Genomic DNA, 19,898 nt, shown 5'->3' with positions numbered 1-19,898 from the left:
CGAATGGAGGTGGCTAACGAGACGCCTAGAAAGCTTGTGGCTGGTGCAGGACGATGGATCCTTCCCTGTACCAAGGTACAGGGAAGGTAGCCTGCATTGGGACTTGCCCAAAGGGACCCCAGGAGTCTGCGTCGTATGGAGGGCGAGGCAAGGGCCCACCGGCGTATGAACCCAGTGATTGATTGAAGTTCACACACTCACACAGTGACTTCACTACATGACGCACCATTACCAGGAAAGGTTGCAAATACCTAGCAAAGGATACACAGAGGCAAGACCCGAGATATTGCCGTAATGCCCCCAAATAGTTTCACAAATAGCAATATCCTATTTTAGATGACAGGAGAAGAGAAAGGCCAATGAAAGTATGAATAGATAATGTGAAAGAGGACAAACAAGCGTTGACGGGAGCAAGGCAAAAAAAATGGATAAAAAAATAGAAAAAGGGACACGGCACGAGAGTAGAATAAAATGTTAAGACAAATTAAAAGTTTAAAACACCAAAATAATATTATGTTTATGTATCCAATTCCCACTGTTATTAATATTTAACGAAAGCTCGCCCGGAAATATCGCATAATTCCACACTAACATTAATTCGGCCAATCTTCCGTGACAACAATACCCGCGCGTGAACGGAAAGAATAAACTGCTCATTGGCTTTGAGCGCAATAAACTGACTTGGCAATTAGCGTATTAATTGGCGGACTGTTTAAACGTGAATGAACAGGTGTGGGCTGCCGCGCCGCCCTCACCCTCACACACCTGTCCCCTGCACACCTTTCAACACACCCCATATAATTTTTTTTTACAACAAAGGAGACAGCTGAAGGGCACAAAAAAAGGAAACAATAATAAAAAAAAGCCCGCTACTCGCTGCTCCTACAAAAAAGAATCATAAGAGGTGGTCGAAAGAGAGGTCAATTTCGGGAGGACCCTACACCCATTTCATCCTCCACCTTACCACATCCCACCCACACCTTACATGCTTTCCTCCTCCACATCCACCTTACTAAATCCTCTCTTACATTAAACCATTCCAGTATTTCTTCCACACCTCATCCACACCTCCCTACACCCTTTTACAACCCCTCCCCCCACACCTCACACACACCCTACACCCTCTCCTCCTCCTGCACCATACTACATCCCTTACTCCAGGTACTTAATGGATAACTCTTGGGAAAATATGCAGAATGAACAATGTCGTATTATGCAAAATGGTGCTTTAATCAGAGAAATATGCTACATGAGAGACACCAGAGATGCATAGTATGAAGAGTATGATCGATGTACTGTGTTGTGAGTGGAGTGCCTCCCCAAATTAAGTAGACTGGTGTGTCTGTATCTGCACTTTCCTATATATTTGAATGTCCTTAATATATTTTTCCAATCTAGTGATATATTTGTGATTAAAGAATACTGAACTCAACTTAACTGAACTGAACTTAAATGAACTGAACTTAACTGAACTGAGCTTAATTGAAATGAACTTAAATAACCTGAACTTAGCTGAACTGAACTTAATTGAACTTAACTTAACTGAACTGAACTTAAATCACCCCATTCTTGCCTCCACACACCCAACACCCCTCCTCCACACCTCTTCCACACCCTAAATACACCATGCACCCTCTCCTTCCCCTTCTTCTCCACCTTGCTACATACCCTGCTCCACACTGCCTCCAGACTCAGTACCTCATTCCATCTTCTATACATCCTCCACACTCATTCCTCTACATCCCACATACACCACACATCCTCTCCTCCTCCACCTCATCACATCCCACACACACTACACCCTCTCCTTCTCTATACCCACTCTACTCCATCCCCTCCTCCACCTTCTAAACACTCCATTCCTTCATCCGGACACACCCAACACCTCTCCCCTCCTTCACACCCCACTACACTCTTAACACTCCTTCCTTCACCTTTTCCAAACACCCTACACCCTTCACCCCAAGTTCGATCAAGGGAATCTTTGGTATATTGCGACTTTCATGGTTTTTTTCATTATTATTTGGCTTTGTTACTCGTGATGGGTTACAAGGCGCGGGAGGACTAGATACAGTACCGGGTCTCCAATTTCCTGTTGTCTGAGTGAGAGAATAAAGTGGGTCGTGGAAAGGAAAAGTAGTGGTTTAATGTAAGCTTTTGTTTCTTGCAGCGGAGATGGGGTCGTAACGTGCGGACTTTTTTTCTCATTACTGGGGCTGAACACACACACACACACACACACACACACACACACACACACACACACACACACACATATAACGAGAGAGAGAGAGAGAGAGAGAGAGAGAGAGAGAGAGAGAGAGAGAGAGAGAGAGAGAGAGAGAGAGAGAGAGAGAGAGAGACTATTGGCATCCTCGCTACTGAAATATCACGTTAATAAGTGTCCTACGCCGCTACTGTTTTCGAAGCGGGGCGGGGCGGGGCGGGGAGGAGAGTGGTGGGACGACGGGGCGGGGTGGAGCGGGGCGGGGCTGAGCTGGATGGGAGTCAGGGTGGTGGTGATGATGGTGGTGGTGGTGGTGATGATGGTGATGGTGGTGGTGGTGGTGGGCGTAGTAAGGAGAGTAAGGGCAAAGACGAGGCTAAGGAGGAGAGTGTGAGTTGCCTGCGTAATATAGATAGATAGATAGATAGATAGAAAACCAGACAGATAGATAGACAGGTAGATAGATAGATTTAGAGAGAATTATTCCGTTTTTAGTGTAACATAAAACACACACACACACACACACACACACACACACACACACACACACACACACACACACACACACACAAACACACATAAACACGAACACGCGAAGACGAAGGGTGCAGGAACGGATAATCAGGTAAGGAAGACACAGAATAAAAAATAAAGGAGAGAAGCGGGAAGGGAAGGGAAGGGAAGGGATGGGAAGGGAAGGGAAGGGAAGGGACGGGAAGGGAAGGGAAGAGAAGGGAAGGGAAGGGAAGGGAAGGGACGGGAAGGGAAGGGAAAGAAAGGGACGGGAAGGGAAGGGAAGGGAAGGGAAGGGAGAGAGAAAAGGGGGGAGGGAAGGGACGAAATAAAGAAGGTGAGGGAAGAGATAGAGTAGAAAATAAGGAGTGAGGAATGGAAGAAAAGATGAGAAAGTAGGGAGTAGAGAAGGAAAGAAAGGAGATAAGAGAAAAGGTGGGTGGGAAAACCAGGTAGAGTGTGGAGAAACGGAAAGGAAGTGAGAAAGGAGAGGTGGAGGATAAGCGGAATATGTGGAGGAAGAAGGAGTAAGGAAAGTGGAATGAGGAAAAGGGTGAGAAAAGGAGAGTGGAAGAGAAGGAGAAGGAAAGAATGACAAAGGAAAGGGGAGAGTGGAGAATGAAAGGGGTAAGAGAAGAAGGGAAACGAGAAAAGGGAGAAGAAAAATATATAAAAAGGAGGAGGTAAAGGGAAAGAGTAGAGAGAAGAAAAAGGGTGGAGGAAAGGGGAATGGGGAGGAATGGAAGATAGGGCGAAGGAGGAAGAGGGAAAAGAGGAGAGGAGGAGAGAAAGAGAGGACGGGAGGAAGGGAGTACTTGAGGAGAAGAAGTGGAGAAGAAAATGACTGGAGGGAAAAGACACAGAGGAAGAGGAAGGGAAGAACAGGAGGGAGAAGAGGGGGAAGGAGGGGTGTGGAGGGGTTAAGCTGTCGTGTCACTGTGGTACTGAAAGGAGTATGAACGGGGCAAAAAACAGGTAAAAAAGAGCAAATCCATGCATAGCGGAGTGCGTCGTGAATTAGGCGAGGAAAACCAGCGGCTTGGGTGCGTACCAATTAATAGTGTGTGTCGCCGCGGCCACTTATAGCAGCTGGGGGGAAGGGAGGAGGAGGGGAAGGAGTTGGAGGAGGAGGAGGAAAAGAAGAAAGTAGTAGTAGTAGTAGTAGTAGGGATGGTGATGGAAGTAGTAGTAGTAGTAGTAGTAGTAGTACTAGTAGTAGTAGAAGTAGTAGTAGTAGTAGTAGCAGTAGTGGTAATAGTAGTATAGTCTATTCCAATTCAGGTGACAACGAATATGAATAAGCTTTAGTAAAATAAGGAAGCTCTGTTCAATGCTCGGTCTCCAGAATGCTTCTATCTCCTTAAACGTAACAATAAGAGCAGAACAACAACCACTATACCAGCAACACCACATAACATCAGTGAATAAACAACAGGAGTAGAAACAACATAACAAGAAATCCAGCAGCTCAGAGTTAAGCAAAAAAAGTGTCACTATAAAATAATTCGCTCGCTCCAGAAGGGACTGAGACCTGCCACCAGCGACCCTCGAAGAAGGAGTCTGGCACATGACAAACATTTCTGCGGAACACCATCTCTCCTCCTCGAAACCTCACCTTCTCTTTCTAACTGAGCCACAAGTTTCTGAGACCACTGACAGTAATCCCTATTCTCTTCCCTCCTACTTTCTCTAACATAAACTTCAGCCCAAAGTTTGATGCTGCGTCCGTGTAAGCGATGCCATTATTTACTAGGCTTTGATTTTTTTTTTTCAAGTTTTTACTACCTTGGTAAGAATTATTGTCACTATCACTGTATAAATCTGTGCTGTATATCTCTCACCTAATTATAAGTAAAACCCTTTCACTATTTGAGTTCTAAAGCTAATCATGTCCTGACTCATTCCCCTTTCGCTGAGATCTTATTCCGTAAATCTGAATTCCATTGTGTACATTAATAGACACCAAAACAAACTGTTCTTCACTGTCTTTCAAAAACGGAATATCTAAACACATTACCAACCTAAACTGATCATTTCTTATCTCCTGCTCTCTTGTTGTCACGCCGAATGATTAGTCCAGGGTTTATTTTGGGGGGGGATTTGATTTTGTCCATGAACTGCTACCTGCAATGTAAGGAAAGCATAGCAATGGCTGCACACACACACACACACACACACACACACACACACACACACACACACACACACATAATCCCCCCACACACATATACACATATAAAACATCACATCTGCATCAACAGCTTACACTAAACACATAAAGAACTCTCCGCATCACACCAACAATTATCATCGTGAGCTTCAAATCACCATAACACAACAGACGTATGAACCATTATTATAATCACCTCCATTAGCAGCAGCACGAGATTAATCCCTGACGTTCCTATAACACACACACACACACACACACACACACACACACACACACACCATTACCCTGAGCCGCACCTTCCACGCCCCGCCTCCCTCATTGCACGCGCCAGGTAAAGGTAAAACAAGAGGAATAGCGTCGCAGTCAGGTGTCGTTACGTCCTCGCGCCGCTCCTTCCCTCCCTCACAACGCATACATATTGCACCACAGTCTGCATGGCGCCGCTAACTGCAACACAATGAAACGAGCGACAACAAAAAGCGGTATGCACATGTAAAAACGCATCCTTGAAATACATGAACTATACACGTTTATCATAGCTCACGTACACACACACACACACACACACACACACACACACACACACACACAAACAAACAAACATATATCCTGCCGTTCACTCGGTCAGTCACCACACCAAGACCATGGCTATATATATGTATTGACACTCATCTCCCTGCCGACAAGCCGAAGCATTTCTACGAGTTTCTTCCCATGTGTTTCATGTATAGGAAGAGGAGGAGAAAAATGGACACACAGAAACGTGGAAATACTGGCAACAGGAAGCTTATAGACTCACTACGAGGTTGTTCGCCCAAGTGATTTGATCTGCCCGACAGTCACTTCAGAGCCGGCATAGCAGATGAAGGCACTCCGCACTGATTCATGTCACTTGATTCGATTTTCAAAGAAGCTGATGGCCTTTGCTTACTACTTCTAATGCAAGGATATTCCAGTGGCGAATGACACGTCCGTACTATCGCCCCGCTTGAATAGGAGGAGGAGGAGGAGGAGGAGGAGTAAGATGACGACGCAACGACGACAAAGGAAAAATAAAAAAGAAGAAAACGAAGGTACAGCGTGCGTGCAAATGAATCATTGAGAACTGCGACGCGACAGATGGCGGTGAAGAAGGTAAGCAAGAGAGAGAGAGAGAGAGAGAGAGAGAGACGGCGGTAATTATCATCGCGTGAGAGTCGAGGAGGCAAAAACTCTCTCTCTCTCTCTCTCTCTCTCTCTCTCTCCTACTCCCAGTCCCCCCAAACACATATCAGCGGGGCGGGGCGGGGCGGGGCGGGGCGGGGCGGCGTCAATATACCGCGGGGCCTTTGCTGGTTCGTCTATCGAGGCGTGATAATGACTAGCGTCCTGCAGCGAAGACAAAGTGAACCTAAATACGTGATTAGGCAGCGGACACACCTCCACCTGACACCCACCTGCTATATATACTGAGGGGGGAGGTGGTGGGAGCAGAGGGGGTGAGTGAGTGGGCTGGGCAGTTAGAGCAATGATGGAGGTGGTGATGGTGGTGAATGCATAGTGGTCGTTGGGTGAGTGAGTGAGGGGGGAGGGAGAGGGAGAGAGGGAGAGTAGTAGTGATGAGTGGGGTAGGTTGTGAGGGTGGTTAGCGCAGTGATTGAAGAGGTGAATGCAGTGGAGTAAGGAAGGGAGGTACTGAGTGGGGTGGTTGGTGAGGAGTGCATTGGGATGGGTAGTTTTAGGTGGACGGTGGCTGATGAGGGGTGGAGTGAGGTAAGTTAGTGGGCCGGCAGTTGTTTAGTGAGGTGGGTAATGGGGTGGGTAGAGGTGGGATGGGTAGGGGGTAGTACAAGTAGAATGGATACAGGTAGGATAGGTACAGGTAAGATGAGGACAGGTAAGATGGGTAGGGGGTGGTTACAGGTAGGATGAATAGGGGGTGGTTACAGGTAGGATGGGTAGGGGGTGGTTACAGGTAGGATGAATAGGGGGTGGTTACAGGTAGGATGAGTCGGGGGTGGTTACAAGTAGGATGGGTAGGGGGTGGTTACAGGTTGGATGGGTAGGGGGTGGTTACAGGTTGGATGGGTAGGGGGTGGTTACAGGTAGGATGGGTGAGGGGAGGGAACAGGTAGAATGGGGTTGGTTACAGGTAGGATGGAATAGATGGTGGCACTTCGCTGGCACTCACTCACCTGGGTTCACGTTCATCAACACACCTGCCCGCCCCGCCCAGGCCTTTGTCGCCCCGCCAGCCCCGCCTCACTTAACCCCTCTCACTTTTTCATTTTCCCATCACGCCCGACGACCCAGCCTGCCCCGCCCTGCCCCGCCCGTCCCGCTCGCCCCGCTCCACCCATCCCTATGCCACCCTACTTGCCTGCCTCCCACTCACCTAACCTCTCCTCCTACTCTTTCATTTTTCCCCATCACGCCCACCGCCCCACCCCGCCCCACCTACAGCCCATAATTGCTGGCACGCGGGCGGCTGTTCAGTATTGCAATTTTGAAAGCGCCGTTAATTAGGAGCTGTTCAAAAATACACAATAAACATCACAGCTCATCAGCGCGGCACTGTAATTATCAGTGTTTCTGCCATTCGTTATTCAGGTAATTGCTTTCCCGGTAATGTCCAAGGTGTTATCAGCAGACGCACTCACTTCACGCTTTCCACGCCCGCCGCTTCAAAGACGACCCGTGGCATAATTATCGTGGCAGTGCAGCGCCGCCTCGCCCCGCACGACAGGTGGACTGACTGACGAACGCAGTCTATCGACACTCATCAACTGGTTACCTGCATTGCACACGCCCTCCATACAGCCGCTGGCCTCAGATGGATAAGAGAGAGAGAGAGAGAGAGAGAGAGAGAGAGAGAGAGAGAGAGAGAGAGAGAGAGAGAGAGAGAGAGAGAGAGAGAGAGAGAGAGAGAGAGAGAGAGAGAGAGAGAGAGAGAGAGAGAGAGAGAGAGAGAGAGAGAGAGAATCAGAATCAAAATGCTTTATTCCATTAAAGTACAATGTACAATGGATTTTCTCTTAATTACTAAATATTTTACATGTAATATAGATATCATATATAAGACTTTTCTTTAACTACTCTTTCATCTTAATTACTAAATATTTACATGGGATATCATATATAGGAACTTACTAGATATAATACATATATACGAGGTAAGTGTATATTATGTCCTTCACGCGTTCTTTAGCAAAAGCCTTCTTGAAGAGCGTGAATAGTTAGGGCTTTCTTGAAGCTCGTGAGTGACGGGAGTTCTTTTATATTAGGGGGGAGCTTGTTCCATGCTCTTGGTCCACTTACTAATAGTGACCGCGCACCATTGTCTGTTCTCACTCTAGGGATAAATAGGTCTCCGTTTTGTCTCGTTACAAGTTCGTTAATTTGTGTTACATATGGTAAGTTTAGTAGCCACTCAGGATAATATTTATGGGTCACTTTATACACCATTATACACTGATCGAATTTCACTTTTTCTTTCATCTTTATCCACTTTAGTTCTTGTAACACAGGAGTAGCACGGTCGCGTCTTTTGTAGCCCCCAGCAGCAACTTTGGCAGCGAAGTTTTGCAGTTTTTGCACTCGCTGCATGAGGGTCTCATTGGTGTTGCCCCATATTTTTAGTCCGTAATTGATTAGACTTAACACTAGTGTCTTGATAACAATCACTCTGGTGTCCTTATCAAATATGTCCTTAATTCTGTTTATGAACATTATAACCCCTATTACTTTTTTGTTGAGTTGATGTATGTGTGTGTCGAACGTCATGTACTTGTCAAAGTAAACACCCAATATTTTAACATGTTTGCTTATTGGTATATCACTTCCGTCAAAGTTGATGGTCATATCATCTGGTAAGCTCGATAACAGTTGCCGTGTGCCGATAAATATAAATTGGGTTTTGTTAGAATTCAACAGAAGGACACTTTTTAGGAAGTAAGTCTTGGCATTCGACAGTGTTACTTTAGCTCTGGTTATTAGCTGGTCTATGTTATTAATGTTGTCACTGTGGATAAACTGTGTGTCATCTGCGTACTGAACCAGTATACAGTCGCTGATGTGATCTGAGATATCATTAACAAAAATAGTATAAAGAATAGGGCCAAGATAGAGCCTTGTGGGACTCCATGTGTTATTAAGGATTTGGGTGATATGTGATTGTTTAGCCGGACTGATTGAGTTCTGTTTGATAGGTGGTCTTGGATCCAGAAAGGGTCTATACGTAGTTTAAGGCATCGCTGCAGTAAAATGTCGTGGTTAACACTGTCGAATGCCTTCGATAAGTCACATAAAGTTATCAGAGTTATTCTCTTATTATCTAGGTTACTATATACATTATTGGATATTACTGTGAGAGCAGTTTCAGTAGGGGATAGCAATATCAACTCCAATTACAGACCAATATCTCTCCTCCCTGTAATATCAAAGGTCTTCGAAAAAATTGTAGCTAAGCAACTTTCTGACCACCTAGAAGGGAATGCTTTACTTTCTAGCTCTCAACACGGATTCAGGCAGAAGTTATTTCTGCCTGAATCCTATGTCTATGTGTGTTATGTCGATCTAATTTTAGCTGGCCTTGAAAGCTATCGCTGTACTTCATGTTATCTCTTACTTCTTTGTCGATCCAAGGAGCAGGTGGTCTATTATATATTTAGTCGTCATTGGGGCAACTTGGTCTAGGCAAGAATTGAATATAGTGTTAAGTATATTCACCTGTTCGTCAATGTCATCAGTTAACGTGATACTATTTAAGCAGTCTGAGCTGTTTAGCAATGCATCACAAAAGTTATCTTTATTGTATGTAGCCATGCTTCTGAAAGTTTTCTTTATTTTTGTTCGTTTGGGTTTGCTAATGTCGATTTTTGAGATAATCATGTCGTGATCTGCGATAGTACTGGGAAGGCAATCAGAGGTAACAATACTTTCTTTTTTTTGTGATTAGGATATCAAGTAGTGTGGCAGACTGGGGGGTGACACGTGTTGGTTTACTTATTACTTGGGATAAACCGCAAGCTTCAATTATTTTCTGCAGGTTGCTGTTGTTAACTAGAAGGTTATCGTTAAGATCGCCGAATACATACATGGGTTTCTTTCTTAGGTTAACGTGCTTGAAGACTTCCATTAGATAATCATATGAGGTAGCGGGGGCTTTGGGATGTCTGTATAAGCATCCTACAATGATTGATGGTAGTTTTCTGCTTTGAACTGTGATCCATATGTTTTCGATTCCAGTACAGGGTTCAACATCTGGTGTAATGATCTTGGAGCTTAGATTATCCTTAACATAAAGACACACTCCACCTCCGCGGCCCTTATCGTGTCGAAATAAATTGTAACCTGGTATTATCATTAGTGAGTCAGGTGTTTGTTGATGAAGCCAAGTCTCACTAACACAGAGAATGTCAATATCACGGTCATATAATAGTAATTTTATTTCATCGAAGCTAGATAGAAGAGACTGGGCATTGATGTGTTCTATGGAGAGACAGTCCTTAGCTAAGACAGAGAGAGAGAGAGAGAGAGAGAGAGAGAGAGAGAGAGAGAGAGAGAGAGAGAGAGAGAGAGAGAGAGAGAGAGAGAGAGAAACAGCGGATGAGAGAGAGAAAGAGTGAATGAGGAGCAACGGTGGTGAGGTCGTGTTTACATCTCACTTTGATAACGCGGCGTAAAGGGTAGATAAGACACGACGGGGTTAAGTCGGAGGCGCCTCGGCCCTGCCCTGAGAGAGGCATAACAGAAGGCCGTCGGGAAGTTGTTATCACGGCCACCGTACGTAATTATTAACCGAAGAAGCTGCTCTACGATCGCTGAGTTCCCGTTATGCGTATGTATTAACCATCTTCATGTTGTTAATGTAGTCCGCAATGTTACATAATCGTAGCCTGTACTGACGTCTTTTAAGCGTTCGCACTGTTGCGATTATATAAGTTATAATAAAGCGACGCAAGGAAATGTGGCTCGTCAAGTGTGGCTTGAATAATGTGGATGGTATGCTGAATATGGGTTTCACCGCATCCCAATAAATTCTTAAGTGAGTTCGATGGAGTGGAATGAGTCACCTAACAAGCCAGTCAACTACTAACAGCTTGTCAACACGCTTACACTCTACCTTCCTCCCCTGTTGTATCCATAACGCTTTGTAAGGAAGCGGCGACCCAAATGCCAGTGTATCGCTCCCTGGACCCGTGTACCATGCAGGGAGGCAACCACAGCAATAACCATAACCAGCACCCTCTAGGCTGGCTCTCTTCACCCGCCCATCCTCCTCCCTCTTTACTCTTTCATTTTCTCCCTCTCCTCCGCTCCATCTAGATCCCTCCCCTCCCCTCCCCCCGCCGGTCCATGTCTCAGCTGACGGGAAATAGGCGTTTTAATCCCAAACTTTGACTTGCCTGTTTCGCAGCTTTTATGAGGAGGCCCTAAAAGTCCTTTTAAATCTCCGATGTCAGAATTTGAGAAGTTTTCTGTTCCTCTGGAATATGCAAGTGACAGAGGCCGCCGTCCAAGGTCATGGTGACCAAAAGTATCTGACTGACCGACTGACTGACTGACTGACCGACCGTCCGAGGACGGGTTGACCGGCTGACAGAGTGAGTGATCCTCGGCGGGCGGGTTGCGTGTCGCGGCCCTTGCCTGCTGCCAACCCGCCGGCCGGCACGACCCGGACCCTTCGCGACGAGGCGGCTCAGGCGAGGCGGGTGGCGCTCTGATTGTCTCCCTGGAGATCCAGAATACTGGCGATGTTAAGTATCCGCCACACTTGTGACGCACTGCAATGAATTCCAATAAAGTATCCGATGACAGCAAATCCATTTCAACTAAGAGAAAAACTCACGTCATCTACTCCAGGAAGAACATAAGAACATAAGAACGTAGGGAGTCTGCAAGAGGCCGGTCGGCCTATACAAGGCAGCTCCTGTTATCCTAACCCCACCTTACCTCACTATCCATGAATTTATCCAACCTCTTCTTGAATGTATCTATGGTATTGGCACCCACAACTTGACTGTCAAGCCTGTTCCATTCATCCACCACTCTATTTGTGAACCAATTCTTGCCTATGTCTTTGCTGAATCTGAATTTGTCTAACTTGAGACCATTGTTACGTGTCCTACCTGGCTCTTTTACTACCAGAACCCTATGGACATCCCCTTTATAAAAGCCCTTCATTCATTTATAGACCTCGATAAGGTCTCCTCGCAACCTTCGCCTTTCTAGAGAGTGTAGATTTAAATGCTTAAGTCTATCCTCATAGGGCAAGTTTCTCACACCCTGAATCATTTTTGTCATCCTTCATACCACAGAGTCTATCTAGTCAACACATTTTAGCGTCACTGAAACGGAGATATGCCTGACTCTTGCCTCCCGAGGTTAGGAAAGTGATGACACGCCTGCCGCTCACGCCCGGCCGATCCACGCCCTATACACGTCCTTGTCGTTGATTCCTGTTTGTCCTACGATGACTGACCGGGCAGTGTCTGGGCCCCGTGGAAGAGTGTAAAATGGCGGCATATTGCATCACGTCGGTGGAGGCAGCCACTGTGGGCCGAGGCTTAGGAGTGGTGAGTGAGGACAAGGCCACAATCAGGAACGAGGCTCACGCACAGGGGGAGGCGCCGAGGCGAGGGAGACAAATAGGCTTCATCACCGTTTTCTTCGCCTGTCTCCTTCAGTTTGGGGCCGGCGGCGGGGGTCAGCGGCGACACTCACCTCCCGCAGCAGGCACGTCCCGGCTCTGGGGAGGGAGGGAAGGAGGGCATGCAACTCGAGAGGATAATGTGTTCCCCGCGGGACCTAACGCTGCCCCGCCCCGCCCCGCCCCACCCAGTCCAGCCCCACGCTTCCTCCTGTCCTCCTCCTCCTCCCTACCCTTGGCTTACCTACCGACCTCTTACCTATTTACCTACTACAGCCGTCTCATGCTAACATACACACACACACACACACACACACACACACACACACACACACACGCGTACACCAGCCTGCGAGTCGCCCTCAGCTCGCCTCACCTGCCCACCAGCTAATGAGGCTCACCGTATGCTTAATAATTTAGCCAAGACATGTCAGCACGCACGGCGACCCTCACGCCGCCACTCGAGTATTACAGCGCCGCCGACACGCAAACGAGATAAAACCGAAGGAAAATACAGCAGACCGAGTAGAATGTAAACACGTGCGGACAAAAGTGTTCCCAACCTGTATTCTCGTGACATTCAGCGCCCTCCCGCGGCTGAATTAAACACCACCTTCCCACCACGTGATTTCGGCGCTGCTAAATGATTCCAGCACGGCAGTTAGGGGTCACGCTGCTCCTGAGTGTTTACAGTGCGCCATCTCTTTTCTTACCCTCTCAAGACAACTCAGGGGTTATGTTAGATTATCCTTCTTAAGAGTATACACTTTGTAGGACCGGCGTGTTGTGGGTATATCTTTTTGTAGTGTCATACTTGGCCCTTGGTCCGTCTCTCTTAATGAAATAAAGATAGGTTAGGGTCGTCAGTGTTCCTGTTGTGTTGTCGAGTCTCTCCTCTAAACATAGCGCCTTCACCTCGCCGCGGCAGGTCAAATATTTCCAACTTTAATTTCCTATTTCCTTGGTCTTTGTGCAGTGCCTGTCATCGCTCTCCATTTTTCTCTGCTCTTTGTGCGTCCTTGAATGTGCAATCGACTATATTTGAAATGCTCTTACAACTGACTGTGATACGCACGAGACTCCATGTGTTTGAAGAGAATGGGATAGACTGTTTCTGTATCTAGAAGTAATCAACGGAAGCACTGCATCCAATGTGTTTCTGAAGTGGATAAATTCCGATTGTTTTAAATTTCTATGTGTAGAGTCTCAGTTTGATCTTAGTCTTTATAATCTCAACAACAATAATGAAACGTTATGAAATCTCTGAACTCTTATACTTGCATACCTCGACTCCTTATCAAGATAGTGTCGTCGGCAAAGACACCATTTGATATCGTTCCTGTGCTTTTACACTAAGTTTCCGTCTCTCCGCGTTAACGTTATGTTTCCTGAAAGCCTCGGGCGGCAGACGGTAAGCGGAGATCAGCACTCGTCGCAATGGCCGCCTCAGCTCTGCGTCACAATTCCATTCTTCAAGTGTAGCTTCACGGACACGTGGATCTCTAATTACTAACATCCAAAACCTTCCAATGCATTTCTTGAACAGTTTGTTGTCATTTTGTTTTCTTGATCCCAGACTCAGCGACTGAAATGTATTTGTAAGGCAATTAAGTTCCCCTTTACGGTGCAGTGAGCAATGTATTTGTGAAAGCTTTCGATTGAGGCGGAACTTCTCGAAAAGGATGGAATGTTCAATCATCAAAGTCCTTCACTTCCTTACAAATGTTCCTGCTAAGGGCGCCCTCCGGAGCTGCTCCATCATGTAGTTCAGCGGGACGGTAAATAATTAGCGTCGGTTGGTCCGGGCGGCATTACTTCACAGTATTAGTGGTGAGTAATGGCACGGAAGGCCCCGCGCTACCGACATGAGGTAATGTGCGCGGTAAATCACGGCTACGAGGCACCGACGACCACTCCACCCGGCGGGTCACTCGCGGCTGTCCATTATTTAGTCATTTTATGTGTGTTGAGATTTTATGGCCCTCGATACTAACATAAATGTTATAAAGTTAGATGTTTTAAATGAAGCACCTCTATCCAAACCCGGCCAACGACGCAGCAAGGACGAGATAGAGAGGGCACGGCGTGGATATAGATATGACCAACGCAGAGGTGTGTCTGCCAAGCCCTGGAGCGCTACACATCTGCTGAACCTGCTGTTGGTGTGCCGGGAAACGAGGAAGCAGAGTAAAGGTCGGACAAAGCACCGTGTGAAGATGGAAAACATGGCACCTCCACGGGACGCTCACCACCATAACAGGAGGAGAAGATGACGTTAAGGAAGGCGAGGAGGGAAGCATCACCCCGCGAGTAAGGGGGGCAGGGCGGGGAGCGGTCGATCGCAAGTTTCATGGTTGGATGTTCTCTCCTGAAATAGGGGAGACAGTAGGTTGCTGCGCCGAGGATAATGTCGCGGCGCTCCTGAGTGGTGACTTAAAGGTTTCATTGATCCCGCGACGCCGGTAACACGATAATGACACCTTCCCTACGGCGGACAGGCGGCGGCGGCGGCGGAAGCTGTGACGGTGGTGCACGGCGACGTTAGTGGCGGTGGTGGTGGTGATGGTTGTGGTTGTTGTTAAGTAGTGGTGGTGGTGGTGACGGTGACGGCGGTGACACTCCAGCGCCACACACACACACACACACACACCACCGCAAACGACACCGCCATAACGAGAACTCAGGAAACACCGGCTTGTCTGTGTGTGTGCGTGTGTGTGTGTGTGTGTGTGTGTGTGTGTGTGTGTGTGTGTGTGTGTGTGTGTGTGGGTGTCTCTCTCTCTCTCTCTCTCTCTCTCTCTCTCTCTCTCTCTCTCTCTCTCTCTCTCTCTCTCTCTCTCTCTCTCTCTCTCTCTCTCTCTCTCTCTCTCTCTCTCTCTCTCTCTCTCTCTCTCTCTCTCTCTCCCCGCACTTCCCTTTGAGTCTCATTATTGGACGGAGGGTTTTTTTTATGCTCCCGTGACCCGCCTCAAAAATAAGGTACATTTGCTCTAATTAAAACGAGGATGCGCTACGCTGTTTTCTTTATGATGTGTGCGAGTTTTTTTTCTTCCAGCGGAGCGAGGAGACAGTGCGCGGGTTAAGGGACACAAAACTCCGCGACAAAGAGGACAGAGAGACACAGCTATTTCCTAGTGTATGTATGTTCCATCACACTGTTCTTGCGGCCGCTCCTCCTCCTCATGCACTGCAGCTACTGATGGAAACACGCAGGAGTAAGAATGAGTGCTGTATGTATGTATTTGTGTGTATATGTGTGATTTACAATAAAAATCAGAGAATCAATTTGCCTCAAAAAAAAAAAAAGAGAATGACTGTTGTATGTATGTATTTGTGTGTATATGTGTGTGTTACAATAAAAATCAGAGAATCAATTTGCCTCAGAAAAAAAAGAGAATGACTGTTGTATGTATGTATTTGTGTGTATACGTGTGTGTTACAATAAAAATCAGAGAATCAATTTGCCTCAAAAAAAAAAGAGAATGAGTGCTGTTATGTATGTATTTGTGTGTATATGTGTGTGTTACAATAAAAATCAGAGAATCAATTTGCCTCAGAAAAAAGAAGAGAATGACTGTTGTATGTATGTATTTGTGTGTATATGTGTGAGTTACAATAAAAATCAGAGAATCAATTTGCCTCAGAAAAAAAGAGAATGACTGTTGTATGTATGTATTTGTGTGTATACGTGTGTGTTACAATAAAAATCAGAGAATCAATTTGCCTCAAAAAAAAAGAGAATGACTGTTGTATGTATGTATTTGTGTGTATATGTGTGTGTTACAATAAAAATCAGAGAATCAATTTGCCTCAGAAAAAAGAAGAGAATGAATCACTGAAGTTACCAATGAAACCACAAGAGTGAACACAATTAAGCTCTAACGCAAAATTATTGAAATCAAAGAGACAACAGGGTCACTTCAGGTAAGCAGGTAACTTCAGGTAACACTACTTTGAATAGCGAATAGCGGGCTTTTTTTGTTGTTGTTTCCTTTTTTTTTTTGTGCCCTTGTGCTGTCTCCTTTGCTGTAAAAAAACAAACAAAAAAAAAACAATCTCCAGAAAAAAGTAAAATAAAAAAATTTTTGTTGTTGTTTCCTTTTTTTTGTGCCCTTGTGCTGTCTCCTTTGCTGTAAAAAAACAAACAAAAAAAACCAATCTCCAGAAAAAAAGTAATATAAAAAAATACATCCCTAAGAGTTAAGGAAAATACTCTGCAATTAACAAAACCTTCAGAACAAGTAAAATAACTGCACAAAAATTAATACCCACATTGAAGACGCTACAACTCACACTTAAGCAGAACAGTAAGTAGCGGGCTTTTTTTTTTTTTCATTATTGTTTTCTTTTTTTTTACGCCCTTGCATTGTCTCCTCTGCTGAAAAAAAACAATTCTCATCACGATTAAAAACGGAGATACAAAAAAAAAAAAAAACTAGAATGCATCGCTAAAGACAACCATGAACACAGTATCCAGAACAAGTAAGAAGATTAATCGTGAAATAAACACACTAAAACAAACACAAAGACCATCAAAAAACAAAACCAGAAAAACAAAAAAACAACTACAATGCATCCCTGAAAACACGCTGATTTGAACACGCATCCTGACAACCCTCCATCCATCCATCACAACCAATAACATCCCCAGGGGGCGAACAGGCGGCCAGGGCAAGAAGAAACACCACCCGGAGGTGAGGTCTCGCGGGAGCCAACAAAGCAGCGGGGAGGTCGGCAAAACGATGAAAATGTCAGTGAAACTCCCAAGAGGGGCAATGAAACGGCGGGGCTGCCAGTTAGGGCCGTAAGTGGCACTCAGACACGCACGTTTGGCCGCGATAACAACGCAGAATGTGATCACAGCCGATGCCGCGCCGCCCAGACCCCAAGACTTACCCCGACCCGCCCCCCGCCCCGGATCAGCGTGATGCACTATGGTTAATCACGCCTCCACTTCCTTTTACGGCACAGGAGGCGGGTCAAGGTCAAGGTGAATTAGGGGGAAGAGGCTCGCAACACGCGGCTCCCACACTGAAAAGACGAGAAGACAGAGGAAGATGCTGAACAAGTTATAACTTTTGAGTCGAGAGGCCCCGTCAAACTCCCTTTTCGACCAAAATAGGGTTAGCGTATGGAGGAGAAATACAAGTGAAGGACGGCACTTCAGAGTTTACCAGTAAAACTAACTAACGGGGAGTATACACCCGGGGGTGCGTCGCTTCACTCACTCGTCCCCTCCACTCTCGACGGTTTTCCCGAACAAGTTTCTACGCAGCTACTCTATCCTTCCTAAGTTCCTCCTGGCAGGATTGATCGACTCGCCGCACCCATGAGTTACGTGGGCGTCCCCTTGGTTTCCTCCACTCAGGGTTGTCTCGTACAGAAACTATCCTGTGAGCAGGATCGACGTCCAGGAGGCGCGCCACGTGCCCATAGAGCCGGAGTTGGCGTTAACGGAGTAACTGGTAACAGGCCTCGATTTAGTTTTATCACATATAGTCGCTGGTTTGACAAGAAGTCATTTCAGCGATATCCCATGATCCTGCGAAGGCACTTGGTACCAAAGGCATCGACACGACTCTCCAAGTCACTATTCAGTGTCCATGTGTTCAGGCAAGACAGGGAGCACAAGCGACTGAAAGATTCGAATCTTTGTCCGCCTACATAGATAACGACAGCACCATATACTCGTAATGAGCGAGTCCATCGTGGGTCAAGCCAATCCGTCGAGTGACTTCCACTTAAGACCCGAGCACCACTGTTATGCACTACGCTACTAAGGTATGTGAAACTTTTGGTGACCTCGACATCCTCACCACATGCATCTACTGACTGAACTGTGCCATCCAGCAAGCCCCCAAACGACTGGACCTTGGTTTTGGCCAAGGAGACCTTCAGTCCCTGTCTTCGCCCCTCATGCAGCACTTCGAGAGCAAACACCAGGACCTCCAGTGATTCCGCGAGAAGTAGAGCATCATCAGCAAAAACAAGGTCAGTGACCTCGACGTTGCCAAGAGATGCGATGGATGAGAATACTAGGTAACTCTTGCGTTAGGAAGTTGGAAGTGAGAGATGAAGTTACTGTAAAAGTGAGAGATTAAGATACTGATTAACTCTTGCATTAGGAAATACGACAGCCTTAACCCACGTCTGTGAATATAATCACAGGCAAAGAGAACGTGATACCTCTCCCTACAAGCCTTCTGTGCCTATCTGGTCATCCCCGGGGACAGCACGACACAATACAGCTAATCACGCATCTACTGACCTCTGCTAAACCTAACCACAAACACGAAGGGAGTATTACCACATTCCCCGAAGCCTGTTGTGTACATCAAGTTTCATCTCCTCAATCCCCAACGATAACGCGATACATTAAGACCATTCACACCCTCTGCCGTAACACGCACACAAGGAATCAACAACACATACAAACGGCTTGCTCTCCCATGCCCTCAAACAGTATGGCGTCTATGGGGTGTCACTCTATTCTTGGTGGCAGCACGACGCATTGTAACTAACAACTCTACCTAATCACGCCTGTCCTACCTTGATCTGCGCCCATGAACATAACGACGGGGACAAAAGGAGTGTTGCCCAGTGTTCCCCAGTGTTCCCCAGTGTTGCCCTGTGTTGCCCAGTGTTCCCCAGTGTTGCCCTGTGTTGCCCAGTGTTCCCCAGTGTTGCCCTGTGTTGCCCAGTGTTCCCCAGTGTTGCCCTGTGTTCCCCAGTGTTCCCCAGTGTTGCCCTGTGTTGCCCAGTGTTCCCCAGTGTTCCCCAGTGTTGCCCTGTGTTCCCCAGTGTTCCCCAGTGTTGCCCAGTGTTCCTCAGTGTTCCCCAGTGTTGCCCTGTGTTGCCCAGTGTTCCCCAGTGTTGCCCTGTGTTCCCCAGTGTTCCCCAGTGTTGCCCAGTGTTCCCCAGTGTTGCCCTGTGTTGCCCAGTGTTGCCCAGTGTTGCCCCGTCACCCCTGGAGCCCCCCGCGCCCATCTAGTGTGTAGCAGTCTATTCCCAGGATCACCGCGAAGCAATTTGATTGATCACGCCTCTCCTGCTTTAATATTCGCCCATGAACTCAACTCCAGGTGTACAAAGGGCGTGTCCCCTCCCCCCCCCCCCCCCCCTCGACGCCTGCTGGTCCAGTCTGGTTTCGCCTCGTCCCTACCCAGTGGTGCCCCCCCCCCCCCGCCCCTCCAAAACGCAGCTGGCCTCGATCTGTACTCAGGGACTCAAACGCAAACACAAAAGGGCGTGGTTCTCTGTCCCCGAAGTCTCTTGTGCTTGTCTGATGTCATCCTATCCATCCTCAACGACACACACACACACACACACACACACACACACACACACGCAGACTG

The 19,898-nt window shown here is 46.9% G+C and overlaps 1 protein-coding gene across 1 annotated transcript; it reads left to right on the top strand.

Annotated features, from left to right (window-relative positions):
- The first annotated feature begins 17,409 nt into the window (after positions 1-17,409).
- LOC126980927 (keratin-associated protein 16-1-like) lies at positions 17,410-19,541 on the top strand. The gene is made up of 3 exons (XM_050831383.1): positions 17,410-17,480; positions 17,515-17,533; positions 19,275-19,541. Exons 1-3 carry the CDS (start codon positions 17,410-17,412, stop codon positions 19,539-19,541), a joined length of 357 nt encoding a protein of 118 aa, XP_050687340.1.
- Positions 19,542-19,898: the final 357 nt, after the last annotated feature.

The sequence above is a fragment of the Eriocheir sinensis genome, chromosome 46, assembly GCF_024679095.1.
Source record: "Eriocheir sinensis breed Jianghai 21 chromosome 46, ASM2467909v1, whole genome shotgun sequence".
Classification (NCBI taxonomy): Eukaryota; Metazoa; Arthropoda; class Malacostraca; order Decapoda; family Varunidae; genus Eriocheir; species Eriocheir sinensis.
Note: the sequence above shows the minus strand (reverse complement) of the source record. Positions and strands in the feature narration are given on the sequence as shown.